Source organism: Ambystoma mexicanum, chromosome 2p (assembly GCF_040938575.1).
Source record: "Ambystoma mexicanum isolate Mex_15411 chromosome 2p, UKY_AmexF1_1, whole genome shotgun sequence".
In the NCBI taxonomy this organism is placed as follows: domain Eukaryota; kingdom Metazoa; phylum Chordata; class Amphibia; order Caudata; family Ambystomatidae; genus Ambystoma; species Ambystoma mexicanum.
This window is the reverse complement of record NC_090923.1, coordinates 338,538,058-338,558,627: the sequence shown is the minus strand read 5'-3', so window position 1 is coordinate 338,558,627 and position 20,570 is coordinate 338,538,058. Positions and strand designations below refer to the sequence as shown.

At 45.6% G+C, this 20,570-nt stretch overlaps 1 protein-coding gene across 2 annotated transcripts in view; it reads left to right on the top strand.

Moving 5' to 3' along the window:
* The window catches only part of IL17RD (interleukin 17 receptor D), a 347,672-nt gene that overhangs the window by 161,283 nt on the left and 165,819 nt on the right, over positions 1 to 20,570 (top strand). For both annotated transcript variants that reach the window (XM_069643672.1, XM_069643673.1), the window contains exon 2: positions 16,618 to 16,675. In XM_069643672.1, coding sequence (XP_069499773.1) covers positions 16,618 to 16,675 — 58 coding nt within the window. The remainder of the gene's footprint in view (positions 1 to 16,617; positions 16,676 to 20,570) is intronic.

The following is a 20,570-nucleotide window of genomic DNA, read 5'->3' as shown; positions in this document are numbered from 1 at the left end:
CTAAACTGTATTTAAAGCCCACCAATTAATGTCACTGTTGCACAGACACTTCACAAACTGCACTTGCTTTTGTTGAACATCTTTTTGTCCCCAGAGCCTCTTGTTTTTAGATTTTCCATGAATAGTCAGATAAGTGGAGTCTGGATTCAGAATGGGTTAATCATGTAGATTTCAAATGTGGCCTCTTTATATTTTGGAAATCAGCTTGGACACTCCCAGTCTGTAGTTGCCAAATCGGCAAAGTCCCTTCTCAACTGCCCATCTGAAAATCAGTCTCATATTATCCGCTCATCCTTCTGAAAGCAAATGTCTGACCTGGCGCTCTACAAGACCACCTAGGTGCATTATAAGCACTGATACAAACTGTTAGGATTGCTCAGTGGATTCAAAGCTTGCTTCGGAGATGTGGGATCAGCAAACGGGTTAATATTTCCGAAGTTTAACACTGCTTTATCCTTCCAGGGTAGATATATGGAGAATCATTCAACTCTGAAAGAAAAAGAAAAAACAGTGCTTAGGAATATGGCATCAAGTGCCACATAAAATCATATTAGATTGATAAACAAGAGGGTGTTTTTAGCAATGATTTTGGTGCAGACATTTCTTTGCTACTCTACTCCAACCTTGATCGAATCATTTGAAAGGTTAGACAAGGTTTTAACTAAAGTGGGCATTGCTCCCGAAATGCAGCATCACAGTTTAACTTCAAAATGTAGAAATATCAATGACTAAGACTCCATTACGCTGTCGGCTGAGGTGAAACTGGAGGGCGACGCACGCAGCAGTAATGGGTCTTTACTTGATGTGAATAGGTGTTGTTCTGGAGTAAATTCGGCCATTTGAATCGGGAGTTCATTCAACACCCGGTATAAAGCGGCAACGTGTTGCTTGGGCTGTTTACACGATTTTGGAACGTGTACTTTTTAACTAAGCAGATTACGGCGTATAACTCGCGTGCCAAATTGAAACCGCACAGAACGTAGGATTTGTTTGTGGCGTTTGTTAATTAAGTTTAAATGCTATTTTGCTTCAGAAAAAAACGATCACTGTCGAGCAAAACCAATGCTTTTCTCATAGTGAAATGGCCACTTTTTTCATACAGAATGTACGCCACAATTACCAGCAGAATTGGAGGTACTCGGTCTAAACGAGGTAAGGCTAGGGGTGCGCGTGTGTGTCCTGTGTGACTGGGGCACGGCTAGGGGTGCGCGTGTGTGTCCTGTGACTGGGGCACTGCAAGAGTCTAGACTGCTTTTGACCCTGGAGAGTTATATATTCCCAATTACGAGCCCGCTATATCGGAACTGCCTCTCGCTGTAACTCGCTGGCAAACTACGCGAGCAATTGCAGCGGAAACGCCGCTCGGGGAAACTCGATTGTAAAGATTTACTGCACTCTATTAAAAGGAAGGCTGGCAATTTGTTTTTTTTTTTATTTTTTTACAAATGTCTGTTTGGTGAACACAGCAGGGTAAGTACACGCGAGATACAAAGACGGAGCACCTCATCTTGCTCTACCCATAAAATCCCTCAAAAGGGCAAATGCCCACAGGCACTGGGTGCGAGCTGGCCGCCTGCTCCTCGGCCAACAGGAAGCGCTCCTCTAGCAGATTAGGGCTTTAATTATTCAGCAAACAACTGCAGATGGCCCGCGCATTCACTGGATTTAAATCCCGCAGCTTTAGCGATTGGCCTCAAGTCACCAGAAGTGCCTCTGTCATGGCTTTTTACTCCACAACCTCTCGTTTGGTTTGCTGGGACTTCCAGAAAATAACTTGAAACAAAACTACCCTCAACGCCCACAAAAATGTTCATGGTACATTTTAAGCCAAAGCGGGCTTCCCAGTTGCTGCCCCTATTTTCTTTATGTATGGCATTTATATAACGGCCAAACCCATGGGTATCACAGCGTTTGTTACAATCAGCAAAAGAAACCGGAGTGGGTAGTACATAAGGAGGGAGAGGAGGAAGAGTGCAGTATTGTAAGGGTTACATTTAATTCATTAATCATATTTGTCAAAGAGCCAAGTTTTTTTAATGCAATATACAACTGTGTTTCTTATGGATGTGGGCAGATTGTTCCAAAAAATGAGGGCAGTAACCACAAAGTTGGAAGCTCCAGCCCTTGTTGCTCAAGAAGCGGGGGATATCCAGCGAGAGGCTGGAGGTGGATCTTGGGGCGTATCTTGGTGTTTTCTGGGTAATGCAGTCATTGAGAAGTCGGTGCTTCTTTGTAAATGAACTTATGGGCCAGGGTTAGTGTCTTAAAGTCAATCCGCGCTTTGATTGGTAACCAATGAGCATCTCGTCTGGTTACAGAGATGTGGTCGCTATGTTTTATCCCAAGAGGGGCGCATTAAGCTTTGTTCTGAAGTAATTTGTTTGGCTAGGTTGGTAGCTCAGGTGCCCAGGAGAAGCACATTGCAACAATCCAGTTTGGAAAGGATCCGAGCGCGCGCTAGTGTGAGGCAGTTGTTTGGTGTCAGGAATTGCCTGCTCAGTGAAAGAAGTTTGGAGGTGTCCACTGTGGGGGAGGAGAGGGCATTAAAGTGCCTCGACATTGACAGTTCAGCTTGGTAATGCCCTCCCATAAGATCCTCGGCAGGTGAGTGCTTGTGGCCCCCGACCTCCATTTCCTGGCCTCCAGACCCCCCCTTCCCACCGCATCCCTCCCCGAGCGTGTCCCTGCTCCCTCCCGCCTCCCAGCCCGCCCACCGCCCGTGACTGGTGACTGGGCTTCCGGGCCCAGGGTCTAGCGACCCGCGCCGCAGGCGCTCTCTGCCTCCCATAAGATCCTCGGCAGGTGAGTGCTTGTGGCCCCTGACCTCCATTTCCTGGCCTCCAGACCCCCCGTCCGCACCGCATCCCTCCCCGAGCGTGTCCCTGCTCCCTCCCGCCTCCCCACCGCCCGTGATTGGTGACTGGGCTTCCGGGCCCAGGGTCTAGCGACCCGCGCCGCAGGCGCTCACTGCCTTTCACCAACCAAAGCCCTCCTCGCCTCCTCCCCCAGCACAGTTTTCATTGGTCCCTCCAGCCTTTATCACCAGTCCCCCCCCCCCCCCCAGGGCATCCCTCTGCCCGGCAGCCCACAGCGGCTAAGGGCCCCAGGCCAAGGGCGACTCCAGGAAGTGTCCGCAGGTGTCCGCAGGGGAAGCCAAGCCAGTGGCCAGCCGTCAACCAGCAACTACAAGGACCAGTAAGGTAGGGGGGCCGGAGTTGGGAGAGGTACAGCTTTACACTAGATACCTAACCTCGTTGCCCCAAACTGCATTTGATAGAAGGGCCGCCATGCCCAAATTGCATTGTCTGTTCTCCAAACTGCATTGATAGAAGGTCCACTGTGCCCAAATTGCATTGTCTGTTCTCCAAACTGCATTGATAGGCCTCTCTCCCACTATACAGGTGTCTCTCAAACTTAGCAGATAAAAGGGCCGCCATGCTCAAATTGCATTCTGTTCTCCAAACTGCACTGATAGGCCACCCCACACTATACAGGTTTCTCAAACCTAGCAGGGCCACCGTGCCAAAAGTGTATTGTCTGTTCTCCAAACTGCACAGATAGGCCACTCCCACACTATACAGGTGTCTCAAACTTAGCAGGGCCACCGTGCCCAAATTGCATTGTCGCTAAGGGAGACGGAGACTAAAGAGAGCCACTGTTAGAACCCAACCATATAACTATACAACCCTTAACTCCACTCTTACACCCCGACCAAGACAACAACTATCCACCCAGAGGGAAAGAAGAGAAGAAAGAACAAACACCCTGAAACTTCAACTAAGAACCGCAACAACAGAACACACCCCCACAGACGGGTTCAAACATCGGACCAACACTGAAAGAAGAGACAAATCCCTTTACCTAACTCCATACCTCACTGAGACCTACTCGCCAGATCGAACCAACGCGACGCCAAAACCAACTACACTGAACAACCTACCAACATCACAAAGGACAAACCCCACCAGATACAACAAGCACACAACTGAAGCAATAACACCATACATCACCAAAGCAAAAAGAACCCCCAACCCACAACCATGTCCCCTGGAAGACGAACCAGATGAAAACAAAAACCCTAGACTAAACTTAGAAGAACTACTCGAACGCCGACAACCTGAAACCTGCTCCTGAACAAGATCAGAAATCGACCCTAACAAAAAAAGGCAAACCAAGCTACACCTCTAAACTCTACTGCAATCTAATAAATGCAAGATCCATGTCAAAACACTCTACAGAGATCTTCGACCTACTGGACAACAACGGCATCGACATCCTCTTCATCACAGAAACTTGGCTGGACGACAACTACAAAATCACACTCCAAAGCTGCCTTCCAGAAAACTTTTTAAATGACTTCAAATAAACAGGAAAAACAAAAAAGGAGGAGGCATCGCAATAGCATTTAAAGAGCAGCTGAAAATAAGAACAGACGAACCGCTCAACATCCCCAACTGCGAGTCCATGGTCATACACCTAACAGCTAGCCCAAAAACCAACATCACATTCATCCTGGTGTACAGACCCCCAACTTATGATGCATCCTTCATCGACAACTTCATAGAAGCCATAACCAACATAGCCATCAACCACGAAAACCTAATCATACTGGGGGACTTCAACATCTGGTTCGAAGACAGTCATGCCAACTCCCAAAACTCACTGATTGAACAATTTGCCACCATGAAACTACGACAACTAGTAAAAGGGGCAACTCACTCGGCAGGACACACCTTGGACGCAATATTCACAGAAAAATAACTCATCACCACGGCACCGCCGATACAAATACTGTGGAGTGACCATCACATTATCCCATTCGTAATCACTCTGCCTACTCAAGTCTACATCCACCCTCCCAAACTCACAGCCACCACAAAAAGAAACTGGAAAGACGTCAAAAAAGGCAACCTATTCGAACAACTGGAGTTAACCAAGCCCTCAACAACAGAACTAGACCTAGCTGACCTAGACGGGAAAGCTGAGATACTACACAAATGGATTGCAGATACAATTGACAAGATGGCCCCAGAAAAACCATTCACACCATCAAAAAAAGAGAGCAATGGCAAAATGGTTTACCCCACTACTAAGCACCATGAAAAAAGAAAACAAAAAGATGGAAATGGAATGGAGAAAAGATTACAATCCAGACAAAAAACAATGTTCCAGAAGCACATTCGCGCATACAAAAAGGAAATTCAAAAGGCAAAGAGAAGGCATTTTGATGACAGAATCACAAATGCCACCAACACACAAAAAGAAATGTTCTGTATCATTAAAGAAATGAGAAACCCACCAGGCTGTGACAACACCCCAACCCCCTCGGAGAAAATATGCAACAACCTTGCAGACCACTTCAAAAAGAAAATCAATGACATCCGACAAACCATCCAACAGAGACCAACCAGCAGCGACTTAAAACCAAACGAACCTAAATCAGAACCGCAGCACAAACTCAACAACTACCCTGAAATATCAGCAGAGGCATTTGCAATGCTGATAAAACACAGCACGAAAGCGGGCTCACCGATGGATCCCTGCCCCCCGGACATCTACAAATCAATCCTCGGACAAGGAACACAAGCAGAATACTTCAGAAACCTTCTAAATCTATCACTGGCAACAGGAACAGTACCAAGGATCTTCAAATCGGCTTACATCAAACCACTTTTGAAAAACACAAGCGGGGACGTAGATGACCTCCAACTACAGACCAATCTCCAACATCCTCGACCGGGCCAAACTCCTCGAAACCTACGTATACAAACTAACCCAAGAATACATTGAAGAACACCACCTGCTAGACCAAGCTCAAGTCGGCTTCAGACCCACAAGAGGTACAGAAACAGCACTACTATCCATCTGGGATGACCTAAAAAGAAACGCAGACTCCAACACAACATCTGCCCTTATCCTACTCGACCTCTCTGCAGCCTTCGACACAGTTGGCCATGACACCCTAACCAAAAGACTAGAAGACGTAGGCATAACGGACACAGCGCTACGCTGGACTAAATCATTCTTAGCAGACAGAACTGAAACCGTCTGGATCAAACCCTTCAAATCCACCCCACGAGTGAACGACTGTAGAGTACCACAAGGACCCTCACTATCACCACTGTACTTCAACATCTACCAAACCCCAGTAATCAGAATCTTCAAGAAACGCATCAAATGCTACAACTACGCAGACGACACTCAAATCATCTACAAGATCGAAGACACCCAAGCCGATCACTCAAACTTAACCGACTGTCTAAAAGAAGTCTTCAACTGGATGAATGCCAACAACCTGAAAATCAACCCAGGAAAAACCAAAATCATGATCATATCCAAAGACCAAGAGAAGGAAACCGCCATCCCGTGGCCAACGGAAATGGGATCTACACCATCACTATCTAAGGTAGTAAAAGATCTGGGAGTCCTGATGGACAACACCCTAACCTTAGAACCGCAAATAAATGCAACAGTCAAGAAATGCTTCTTCCTCATCCACACAGCAAGAAAAATACTACCTTTCCTCTCCTTCACACACAAAACACTCACCATCGTCGGCCTCATGTCAAGTATCGAATATGCAAACAGCCTCTACCTCGGTATACCGGAATACCTACTGAAGAAGCTACAATGGATCCAAAACACTGCAGCCAGACTACTCCTCAAACTATCCAGAAGAGACCACATCACCCCGGCCCTAAAAACACTACACTGGCTCCCAGTAAAACAGTGTATCATCTTCAAAACAATGTGCATAACGCACAGGGCAATCAGCGGACAAGGAGCAGAATTCCTACAAAAACAAATAACAATCTACAAGCCAACAAGACCGCTCAGGTCAACCAACGAAATCCGACTGAACAAAAACCTTACATCAAGAAGAAACTCAGAGGCACCGCTTTCTACCACTTAGCCGCGAAAACCTGGAACAACATCCCAAAAGTAATAAGGAACACCAAAGATCACCTTAAATTCAGAAAATTACTAAAAACCTGCCTCTTCAACACCAGAGACTAAAACCGAAACAACAATAAGACAAACGACTCGTCAAAAAAGGGACATTGACAAACCCCTAGAATCCGACAGAAGTACCCTGAGCACCAGTAGGGCTGACGCTGGACACAGAGGTCCACCGACGAGACCCAGAGAAACGGAGGCAACTACTCCAGCCAACCCTTACCATCCCCCACTGCCCGTTCAGCCACAACTAGGTACCACAGGGCTGTGGAACGGACAAGATACCACCAATCACCACACAATCGGAAGTATGGACACTAGCAGCTGGCTAGTCATGTGGAGGGGGTGAGGAGCATGCAAGGTTATTAAGGGAGCGGGCGGAGGGGACAGCTAAAGCCTCAAACCGCCTCGAATGAAAAAACAGGCAAGTACCTCCTGAGGCTCAGGGTGTACAAGCATCCCGTCGTGGAAGATTACACAAGCCCAACCGGTTCAGTCCAGGATAGAGATACAAACTAACCAATACCACTAACAATTTCCTTCTCTGCATGCACCTCTCAAACTCCAAACCAAACACAACCACAAACCTCTAGCGCAGCAAACCGGACGACCTTCACTACACTGCACCAACAAAACAAAAACACACATAGACTCGCACATCAGCACACGACGACTACCGGCCGCATACACCCCAGGCCCAGCCGACGGAACCACCGGACTGAGGCTGCCAACAGCACATCACTGCAATCTTGCACTTTTCCAGCCTCCACCCACTAACCCACCCTCCCTCCCTCTTTCAGAGCCGCCAGAGCGCCAGGGGACCACTCCGGTGTTGATAGTGCGCGGTACAAATGACCTTTAACATTAACATTAACATAAGAGGACTCCCAAGGCCTGATTCACACAGCATTTTCGGTGTGCAGTCATAATGTCGACAGTCAAAATGTCGACAGTCAAAATGTCGACAAATAAATGTCGAAAAACAATAATGTCGACAAACAAAAATTTCGACATTTTTCGATATTTTTTCGAAATGTATTTATTGTAAGAATAAATAAATATATAATTAGAATGTGTTGAGTATGAGGGGTGGGAGGGTGGTGGTGGGGGGTGTGGGGGGGGTGGCAGGGGGGTGTTGGGTGAGGTGTTGATAGTTTTAAGTGACATTTTTTTTGTCGACATTTTTTTTTCGAAAAAATGACTTTTTACATTATAAGTATGTATAAGTATAGGATGTCGACATTATTATTTTCGACATTTTTTTTTCGACATTTTTGTTTGGGCCCACAGTGTTTTCACCTGTTCAGGAGTGAGATAACGGTGACATCAATGCAGATGTAAGAGTAGTTGCTGTCAAGAGACTTTAGGCAAACCCACAATGAAAAGCTCAATTTTTTTCGTCATTGAGGCACAGGCTGTGTGGCCATCCAGTTTTGAATATGCATTTTTTCTTTATTGCAAATAATGCGCCACACGACCGTAGGCCTCGGGGCGCACAAAAAGGACACATCAACACCAAAAAGACCTAATCATTGAATATCTGAGACAAGCCGCGGTTTAGCCTGGATTCAGATTGAACAAATGGGACTTAACAGTTTTTTTAAAAAGCTGGAGTGAGCCAGACCACATCAAAGAGGGGCAGAGAATTTCAAACCTTTGGGTGCAAGGACAGCAACACTACTGCCACCACATTTGATCAATCTAAAACAAGGCTGGACAAAGGAACAGGCATTACTGGAACGCAGAGTCCTAGTGGGCTGGTACGACAGATGCTCTGAAAGATAGTGAGGAGCCATGGCCATTCAGCATTTATAAACCATAGGTGGGGTTTTGTGAGTAATCCTGTGACACACTGGGAGCCAGTGCAGAGAACTTCTATCTTATGTGATATGTTCAGGTCTGGTGAGACCAAAATGGTACCATAGTCCCGTTGGTAACCTGCAGAGCATGAATATTGCCTTAGATGTTCCAACCAAAAGACCATTACAGTAATCCAGCCTCAAATTCACCAAGGCTGTGGCCAAGAGGGTGCAATTCTCTGTGTAAATAAAATGATGAATTTGATTCAAATGTTTTATAACTTAGCCGCAGGACGGCTGCAAGTGAGCCACCTGTGATTTCATGGATAGATCAGAATCCACCTGAACACCCAGGATTTTGACCGAATCGGCCACCTTGATTAGGCATCCATCAATGCAGAAATTCTTGTACAAATAGCTAATTTATTTCAACACGGGGCCAGTAGCCACAATCAAAAGTTCAGTTTTCTCCTTATTTATTGCAAAGGAATTCAGGGCCATCCAATCCTGGACAGCCCCGTAGACCTTATTTATGCATTCAGAGTCCAATGTGTTATTGTCTGATAAGGACCACCTCTGTGTCATCAGCGTAGTTTGTATAGCGGACACCAGGAGATCAAGAAGGTCCAACAGATGTTTAATATAAACATTAAATGGGGTAGGTTCAATACAGGAGCCCTGAGGCGCCCCACACAAGATAGATATCGGTATGGACTCCGCCCCATCCACTGCCACCCTAGATGAGCGTTGTCCCAAAAAGGAAGAGAACCAACCCGCAGTAGGTTCAGAACAGCCAGCCAACCATCAATCAGGAGTCCATGATCGACAAGTCGAAGGCTGCAGACTGCACTAGCACAATCAGGAGTGCAGGACGACCACCTTCAAGAATATCAGTCAAACTGGATTTTAAATTGAGAAGAGCAGTCTCCGTCCCATGGCGTGATCTAAAACCTGACTGCCGCAGACCAAGTATATTATTGCCTTCAACAAATTCCTGAAATTGAAGATAGGCCGGTCTGTATAAAACCTTCAAAAGAAAAAGGTGAAGTGATAACGGGGCGATAGTTCTTAGGAATAATGGGATCCAAGTTGCGTTTTTTAAGAGGGATAACTCAAGGCTCTTTGTGGACGGTTGGAACTAAGCCCTCACTAAAATACTGGATTACTAGATTTATAGTGATCCAAGGCACCAGAAAATTAAGAGGCATTAAAGACAGTAGCTGGGCGGGAGTCACCCAAACGGATGTTAAGTTTTAAACTAGCGACAATTTCAAGAATTTATTTTTCTGTACAAGAATGGAATTCAAAAGTAGGAACAATCGGCAGAGAGGTAGAACCGATGAATCCAGAATTTATCATGCCTTTGAGACTATGGGAGGAGAGACCCTACTGGCGATCCAAAATTACCTGCTGATGAGTGGCCACTTTGTTCTGCCATTCCGAAAGTATATTTAGGATTTACTTCCCTTGAATAAGATGTGTGCCTTCTTAAATATTCTCTAAGTCTTACTTTCCTTAGAAACTGTCTCGCCATTCTAACACAAAATAAATAGAAGGTTGGCTTACTCACCTGTGAATTGGGTACCCCTCTTCCCAAAAGTAATGATTTTGGTTTAACTTTATTATTCCTGTTAGGATAATTGTATGATTGTCCCCAATTGGGTCTCGTTCCCCCTAACCTGCTGTTAGCCTATCCAGAATAAGTCTGCCTAGGTCATACGTTAACAAGTTCATGCCTCTCTTAGTATGTGCACTGAAAAGCAACTGTAATTGAATATTACACCCCAAGGCCAAACTCTCCTAGAATAACTGTTAGCCTGAATCAGAGTTGTAGGTTTTTTGCTGTTCCTGGAATAATTGTCCTAATATTTTGAAAAGGATATTGTCCAGTTGACTTGCTATGTGATTTCTTGCTGAGCGTCACGGTACAACTGATCTGGTCTACTACCCTGGTATTACTGAAAGTACTATTGGTTTTGACTTCCAATTAACTACTGTTAAGTGTTCCAAGTTAGACTATGTGCTTTGGTCTGTGTTCCTCCAAGCATAGTGTGTTTTCCTGTAAGTGTTTATATGATCTGTGATGGTACTTATTTCCCCCAAGATTTATCTGGGTCTACTTGTGTTTAAATAAATCATTTATATTTACAATACATAGTGCTTCAGTGTTTCTTTGGACCACTTGTATTACAATGTCTTTGTACTGATTCTACAGCCCTCTCTCTCGTCTAAGATACGCCTGGCTGCTCTGTCTACGCTAACCCGAACTCTGGTGGTACAGCCTTATTCTAAGAGTGGAGTCTTGTACTGTCTCAGTTGAATGGTTTTACTAAGCCCATAGTTGAACTTCATAAAAACTGTCCTAACATGCACTCTCTGGTGAGGGTCCAAAAGAGTCTGGCAGACCCATTTAGTCTGTTGATAGTCTAGCCTTGAGCATGTGTGATGACTGTCAGCATTGTGTGTGGGAACAAAAAGTATGGCTTGATGATGCGTCCGGTCTTGGGTGGGAGAAACCATGTCTCGCCAGCACTTTCACTTGTCGTTCTATTATTAGAGTAGAAGTGTGGTGCCGTCCCAATTATCAATTATCTAATTAATGTTGAGGTTGTGGGATGCCGTTCACCAGGGGAAAAGATTTGACGTTACAAGCTAATAGCCAGATATAAAGCCACTCGCCCCTTCAATTCTACACATACCCACAGGACACCATTTCTTACTTGCCAAGAGGCCATTATTACTCACCAATGGCTAGTGGTGAGTGCAGTTTGTGATGCCTACCATTCCCTAGCGTCTTCCTCCCACATGCCCTGATCGGAATCTGGTACCATCGTCACTGAACCCTCTACGGGGTTAAGGGTGAGGCAAAAGGGTCCACTCATGTGCACCCCAGAGCGAAGGAGTGTACTGGCGCAGCACTTACAGTAGGGCCTAGATTTCCTACCTATGGTGGAGCAGCCATGTCGAGTGGCACTTAATGAGTGGGAACAGGAATCCCAGCTTCCTCATCAGGGCTGAAGGTGTTCAATAGAGGTTGTTAAATGGTCTTGCCTTAAGGCGCCTTTCAAATAATTCACCTTTCAATTAAAAATCCAACAATAATTTGGGAAAGGCATTATAAATTACACGCAAGTGTTATTTGCTGTGTTTTGTACGATATACCGTTTTATAGCACGCGCTCGTATGGTGCATGTTGTGTATAGCAACTACTGAGTATTTCTCAACACTTTGGAAAAATTGGGGGTGGGTGAACACAACGGTCATTGTGACCTGCCAACATGGTTTGTTCGGTTGTTCCCTGAATGCTGCAGTAGAAAGGTTATAGGAATCCTACTGTTCAAGAGGAAGGCCTCCTAAATACAACATGACCTGCCTCCATTTCTAGACTGTCCTTCCTTCAGTTGGACGTGCTGTGTGCTCCTTCCTGACCTAGTGTACCGCGAGCGACCAGGGAAGCTGGAACCCGGGGCTTTAGTTCTGCTGTTTAGTGTCCAACAGATGAGAATAAAAAGATGCCAGCATGATTTTTAGATCACACTCAATGCCAGATTTCTCCTGCCTATATGCGCTTCAATAATGGGTGTTTTGAGCCAATTTAATAGTACTTGGATTATCGACCTCCTAGTGATGAGACGATGCCGCTGGCAGTGGAACTGGCCATTTCATTTTGCCCACATTTTAGGCGAGCACTTTACTTGCTGATCCATGATACTAGCTGTATGATGGGAACGACTTTGCGGGTCAGTTTTTTTTTTTTAGCTAGGTGGTCAGCTTGCTAGTCCAAACATGTTTCTCATCAGTTTAAGATCCTTGGAGAGGAGGGAAGCAGGTAAAAAATTGAAACGCTGATCATTTGACTAATTGAAAAAAAAAATATAGACGTGCTTGCAAAGAACCTGGAAATTGTAAACCATCCTCGGGTGAGCTGATCATGTGATCTTGCATGAGAAATGTTTAGGCAAACAAATGAGAACCTGCGTCTGTTAATGCAAGAGACATCTAGTGCCACTGGAAGTATTGCACGCCTTTGGTATTTTGAGATTTCATCATCTCCTGCTGCACTTGTTATCATTACACACAGATGTTATTGCTCCATAGGACGCCGTCTCGGTTCCATCCTCCAAAGATGGACTGAAAACCGGCCACATATAAGCTCGTGCCTAATAGTATTTTAAACCCTTGGTGAATCCTTGTATGCTCCTGTGTGCCTCTGTTTCTGATTGATTGCTACCTGAGCAGAGATGTTTACCACGTTCAGAAGCTGCCAGGATGAGTGTATCTCTATGGAACATAAAGCGCTGTCTCAGCCAGTGCAATGCCGTTGGTGTGGGTTCCCAGCAGCGATGGGGTGTTGCTGTAGGATAGTTGCAAAGCTCGCTTACAGTGTGTGTGTCTATGAGCCTCACTGGAGTGTGGCTAAAAAGAAGGCGGTCGTGAAAGGTCGGCGCCTTCAGGAGAACGAGTCTGCTCCACTACCTGTCATCTCTGCGCCAGGGGGTCAGTGAAAGGAAACTTAAAGCCTCACCTGTTGCAGTCTCTGCTTCTGCAGCATCTTGGGAGTCCTAGGGGGCCCAGACCTGTAGAAGCCAAAACCGCCCAGGCAATAGTGATGCCCCATAGAGGGTAGTTTGTAGAGTGAATATCCATTCATTGCATTCGTTCTCATGTGTGTGGCATGTAGCTTTGGTCCCTGCAGAAGGTGACACAAATCGGTGGAACACTGGCCAGGTGTGCAACCGTCTTGCGAGTGTGAAGGTGTTTCGATACTAGTGCAGCAGAGCTCCGCATTTTGAACATGACACACTTTTTAGTGTGGGTGGTGTGGTGCACCTGTCCCTTTCCAGAGCTGTGTTCTGATGCAGTCAGTCGCTGGAAAGCGAGTAGGACCACAACACACCAAATCCAAGGTATTACATTTCTGAGTTTGGTGCATTGGGATCCGTGTCTGGTTTTGCCCCATCTAGGAAGACTTTTCAAGATGACACGTGCTGCGTTGAAGTTTCAGCATTGGTTCTAGGCGCAAAATGCTGTTGTGGAAAATGTGGGCACCGCCGCTGCCCTTTAGTTTCATGAATGACAGTAGTTCCAATATAGGTCAGTGTTGGGGAATGTGGTGTTGGTACATTTGGGTGCAGGAAGGTGTATTGGGTTCTTGTAGGATGAAGTGAATGTCCCATGATGCCTAATTTCTAGCGATTTGAAGCCTTTGTTTTGTTGACTGTGGTTTGTTCAATGGTGGCTTCTTAGGAGAAAGTAGTCTAAGTTTAGGATTTGATTGGTTTCCTGTGATAAAAGTTCAGGGAAGGTTAAAGACCTTCACGTCCTAGAGTTGATATCCATGAATTTTAATGTTCTTAGTACCGTTTTTAAGGAGGTACTTAACGCCCTTTTGCAAGAGTGGTGTCTGGGGTGCTTGATGGCATGGACTCGTATGGCTTTTGGTGTGTGCCAGGTTCTAAATATGTCTGACACAGAATATATACTGCATTTTATGAATGGCTGGATTAATTGCGGTCTGGTGATGTGGTGGCTGGTGACTTACAATTTCTGGCGACATTGCTATTGTGTTGGGCCCGTGTTTTATTTGCCAGTAGGACGGCTACGCAGGTAATTTGGATTTTGCGTAGCATGCTGACTTGGTCACCATGCCTCATACTGCACCTCTACGGCGGTTGCCACAACACTGTGTGTGGTGGATTTGAACCGCATGTCTTCCTAGTACCTCTATGGCGGGTGCCATTGTTTCAATGATTGCAGCCCCTTTGTGCCCTGGCACTGCTCTGCAGTGTTTGCATTATTGGTTGCTGGTGAGTAGGTCTGATGGGGTTTTGGATGGCATGTGAATGGGTTTTGGCATGTGTATATTTATGAGTGGGGAGTTGCATTTCAGCCTGTTGTCGGTTAGTAAAGGAGAGGTTGAATCCTAGGTTTGTAATGCTTCTTGTCCTGCTGACCTCCAGTAATACCTGCTGTATGCCGGTGTACGACGGGTGACCAGCAGCTCAGGAGGAGGTTTGGTGCATGGTTTGTGGAAGTGTTCTGATGAGTGACAATTGCGCATTAGTTGGAGAGGAGGCGGAGGATGGCTGCTGGGTGCTCTCACTATATGTGCGTAGGTGGCCAGTAACGGGAACTTTAGGGTGTACAATGAAGACACCTGGACGGTTCTACAAAAGGCTCATAAGCAGTCTGGGATTTCTTTGTAGTTACATACTTAGCCATACTTCGGTCTCTGCACACGTGTTCCAGAAGTCTTGCTCTATCCATCAGAACTCCTTACCAAGTTATATGGGCAGCTTTCGAATGCACGGATGAGCACTCCCACTTGGGCTCCAGAGAAGAATTTCAAGCGAGTGTTTTACATGTTTGTAAGTTCGGCGTAACATTATTTATTTCAGGGTACAATATGCATTTTACCTTCGTTCCTCTTCATCAGGCAGTACCGTGACATTACTCTACTGGGCTGTTGCCAATGATGGGACTAGATCTGTGGACCCCATACTTGTTAGGGCTGCACTTCGTAAGATGGAGGGAACTGGGTTTATGCATCTACTAAGAATTCCAACTCTTTTGTCCTGCATCTGATTACTCACCCGTTGCACACAGAATTGCATAACGACTAGATGCCAATTTCTATGAGTGACTGTATTTATTGTTTTTGATTGCATTACATCTGTGATTTTGAAAGCTTGGTGTGTTCCTAAAGGCCTAATAAATAATTGTTTTCTTTATAGACTTACTGACCAACTTGAATTATTGATATTGTTCCGCGTGGACTCTAGACGGAGACCACTCCCGCTCTTCTGCTCATCCACACTACCTTTATTGGGTTTTGGCTAACCGCTCGGTCTTCCCTGGTCATCATAAATATGGTGGCCTCCTAAAATCCTCCTCCAAACCCCCCCTCACCCTATGACTGATTTTAGAAATCCATCTTAACCTTTGGTTCTCTCTCTCGTTTTTATGGCCGGGGCCAGGTGATGGTACAGTGTGCAGGCCCAATAATCCATTGAGTCGCTGCTGTTTTGGCTTAATTGCAGCCACTCTTGGACCCCTTTTGACCGGGTTAGGCTTTGTTTCTGCAGCTCTAGTCACCACCTACTGGAAGTCCAGAAGGACATGAAGTGGTAGATCTGTTCTGGTGCTTTAGGCTGAATGGTATCCAAGCTGATAACATCTGGTTGTTTGGTTAGTGAATGGAATGCAGCTTAGATAGCTCCTTTGCCTGTTCTCCAAGTCGTTTGTCATGTGGACAACACCTCTACTACTGGGGATAGTGTCACAAATGTTGGTGCTCATAATGGTCCCTGCAACGTGTCCATGATGGCTTGCAAAGGACCCTCTAGGTTATTCCAAAGACATCAGGGTCTTCAGTCCAGGTTACAAAATGGTGGAATGAACTAAGATATACTCTGTTAGATCCCCTCCATCCTAGCCTTCAGGAAACCACTGACCCTGTGGCTGTTCTAAATACTACATAATGATCCCGCCCCAGTGCTTAGAGGCCCGTTAGTATGGAGTGTGCTTTAGAAGTGTGCTGTGTGTAATGTAACCCCTCTGTTTGCTATCAAGGCGCCCCTCCTCCCCCAGAGTGGCCAATTCTCAGTGGTAAAAGTCAAGACTGAAAGATGTGCTTGTGCCTCCATGTTCCTGCTTCTAAGATTTGGCTCATAATCTGCGACTACTGTTTTCTAATCATTTGGAAAATGTTGTCTGACGCTGCATTGTTGCATGAGCGATGGGTCGCAGGCATATTCTCGATGGTTCTCTGTCAATGATCAGTTTCTACACACAATGTGCATTCCTTCTTCCTGCTTCAGGAAATCTAATATTCGAAATGTGTTTTGTTTTTCTTTAACAGGGGATGCCATTTTACAACAAAAACAGTGATCTGCCAAACATAACCTTTAAATATGACAGTAAGTTCCTTAAATCTTCTATGGATGATAACATATGCATTGAGAGTGGTCCATGAAAGCAGAGCAGGGTGTGAAGCACAGCAGCCGAGCAAGGGCATGACAGTGGCAAGCTTAGCATGACAAGGCATTCACTAAATTGCCTAAAACAGGGGACTGAAGGGTTCACAGGGCAGTGTTGTGTAGAGCTTAAGGGAAGGTCTAATCTGAGTGAAGAGTAAGGTGAACATGGTCTGGTGAAGGAACTGTTGCTAGAGCAGTGTGTTGCGGCGGGGGGGGGGGGTTGTTTCGGGTGTACAGCCATCGGGGCAGAGATTCCATGGGTATTGGGAGCAAAGTGAGGCTAGTAGGAACATGTTGGCGAAACACCATGAGGGGTACATTCTCATTGAATCTTGTGGTGTCTGTTTTGCAAACCTAATTTCAAGTGCAGAGAAAATAAATTACTAACGGGATGGGGAGTCGCCCACTTTCTTGGCTCCCTTCCGATGGTCCATTGCAGGCTGCTATGAATCTAGAATTGGTGCTTTTTGTTATTTTTGTTCACCCCTAATCGCCATGCCAATTTAACATCACCCAGGTAGTACATGTTCCCCAATACTGACGAATGCACCTCATCCTCCTGAAATAATGTGAAAGCCTTGTAAAAGATCTCTTGGTGCGCCCGTTTTTGAACCCCCCCAGGACCTGCAAAGCTTCCCCATCTCCCTGTTGATCTTTTTCCTTGTCCTTTCTACCACACCTTCATCACAGCCCCCTCCATACTCTTCTTGGCAACAACTTGGTCCAAACCAACCCCATCCTGGGCCATAGCTCATTCAACCAACTCAGACCCCTCTTCATCTTTTTTTAACAGTGACAACCCCCGTATCCCTAACTATATCATTCTCCCCTGCATGCAAAATTATTTCCACCGGATCCCCATGGAACTCCCTCAAACCCGCTAGCATAGGCAGCAGTTGGTCCCCTGAGCCCCTCCCCCCCTTCTCAATAAAGCAATGTTATAGATCCTGCTGCATCTTTCCCTGCCCATTTCACTATGGAGTGTCCACATATCCAGATCTGCAGCAACTCGCCACTCCTCCATGCCACATAAGAAAAGATTTCATGAGCTTTCTCTCCACCAACTGCATTACCCACCCCTAATATCGATCCTGTCCTAATCGACCCCATTACCCAGCTCTCTAATGTATTCCTTGTATTGTGCCGATTTCCATTGCCCCAAACTCTTAACCTTCTCTTTAGATAGGCCATCCTACTACCTTCTGATGCCACCCACATCCTAAAAGAATGAGTACCAAAATCTTCAGCTCTCTCCCCCAAAGCCAACAGAGCTCTCCTCATGACCCCCAAAACCTGAGCTGCAGTCATCTCAGACCCATTTCCATGCTGGAAAACAAAACCCTCTCATCCTTTACATTTGTTCCGCCACAATCTTTACCACCTCTATACAGCGGCACCCAAAAGCCTGTTCCTTTCTGAGCCGTCTTTCATCTACAGATATTTATATCTACGCTCATTTCTGATAAGTGCACATCCTTCCACAGTAGACCTCCACCTCTTCTCCCCGCTACCAGTTCCGACACCCTATGCCCCAGAAAACAACCAAATAAAACAGGTCGAAAACCTGTCCTTCTCCCATGATGACCAGCCACCCCCTCCAAAACCTTGGACAACCTCAATAACTGGGCCACTGAAACTGGTCTCCTGCTTTGCACTGCACAAATGTAACTGTAAAGGGGGCTGCAGCAACAAAGGTGAAGGGACATTAAAAAAAATTAAATGTTTTAAAAAAGATATATATATATAATTATTTTTTTGTTGCACTGTGCAGATCTCCCTCAGAACGTTGCCCAGCGTTTCTCAATATGTCTGTAATTCATCATATATGTACTTGCAAAGTGACAGTTAAAGAGGCACACTGGCTTGCTTTGTGTATCACCAGAGCAAATTCAGGTCTCTGCTTCTACCCCAACAGTGACATTATCTGGATTTCCACTTCATGCTTTCCAAGCACTTTAACTGGTGCACCAGCTTCCTTTCAATGGTGCAGGGGGCACGATCGCTGCAAAAAGCTGTACTGTTGGAAGTCCCAGTAGCGTAGCGTAACATAAGATTCAAGCAATTAGTAGAGAACTTGCTCTTGTGTGCGTATGGTTGGTTGGATAATGGATTTTGATTTGTCATAATCCATTTATTTGCACAAAAGCACAATTCCTTATGTTGGAATAAATAAAGTAAATATTGCGAAGTGCACCACAAAGTGCTTTGCAGTTGGCCGTGTGTTGTCCAGCTCCGGCGCTTCCTTGATTTCACCTACCTTGCTTCCTGGATCCCTGCTGACTGACCTGCGGACTATCCAATCTGCTCCAGTACTTTAAAAACTAGTGCTTTGTAGTCAGCAGTCATCAGGATACTGGAACTGGAAGCTACTCTTCTTCCAGGTAAAGATCTATGCGATGCATACACTGAAGAGCAGTGTGTCTAGGCCAGTTCATGGCTTATCTGCGTAGTAGGAGCCAATCCAATGCGGGGAGTGCTGCAGATGACGTTTCGACTAAGGTTGACCTGGCAATGTCCAAGCAGAAACTGAACCTACCATTTATAATTCTAATACCAGTTCCACTCCTAAGTTGTTTGATATGGACTCTGACTTTGGTAGTTCTAATAATACTGCACATGCGTTTGTTGAAAGAGGCCATGATCATACCGCACATTATCTGCAAGCAGCCATTCAATGCCTTATACAAACCTTTAATGATATCTGTACAACATGCTGTTTTGCGAAAAAGTCAAGTGTGCTGAAAGACGCTACTCTTCGGCAAGTCATTTGTAAACTGGCCCAAATGCAGTATTAGCCACGCAGGACCTGACTTAGAGGCAGAATCCGTAGCACCTCCAACACTTGACCACGCCACAAACAAACTTACATCTTCACCCAGGGATGGTAACTCATGGACCATTTTGGGCTAAAACCACTCTCGATGTACGAACAATGAATGTGCCATTATTTTCTGCCAAAGACTGCCCTGGGGCTAATTGCCCCACAGAAGGCCAGGCTAAATTAACTACCCTCCTTCCCACTGTGAAAAGTGTTTCTCGGGTGATACCTGGAAAAGGAAATCTTCTATCTAAAAGAAAAGAATAAGAAGAATAAAAAGGGTAAGGAAATTACTGCTTTGCATACTGGGCAGCGACACGAATGAAACATGTTATATATTATAAGAAGGCGATCAGCAAAGGCTGAAGAGAATTAAAACTCAACAAAAGGAGAAAACTTCACTAAATACCAATTTGCATAATTGGGTTAAGAACAACCAGGTGTCTGGTAGGTAAGGTGCTGAAATAATCCTTATAGCAACTTCAGACAGAGCCTTTGAAAAGACTAAGATTGATGCAGAATGTATGGATGGAGTTCTCACTTTATCCATGCTCGGATATGCTGATAGTTTTATTAGATCACACCTCAGTGGTGCTAAAAATATCCTTGAATGCCTGCCTGGCCTATCCAGAAGAACATGATTTGAGTATTAACACGGTTAAAACCGAAATCGTGTATTTTGGAAGGAAAAGTAGTGTTCCCTGTTTTTCTTTTGCCGTTTTCACTTTAGAATGTGTGGAATCATATGGTTTTCTGGTGTGATGAATTGGGGAAATTCGTCCCTTCTACCCAAGGGGGAGACTCCCCCTCTGCCCGTCGGGTGGGGCCAGGGAGGTGAGACTGCTCCACAACACCTTCCCTAGGGGTCGAGGCAAGTATGACCTCACCAGGAGAGACTCGCCCCTTGGGGACAAGGACCCCCGTTCCCATGAGGAAACTGTCAGGGTCCGGCTTGAACGAATTCCACAGGAGCTGATGCTGGCCCCACAGACCCTCACTAGGAGTTCACCTCTCAAC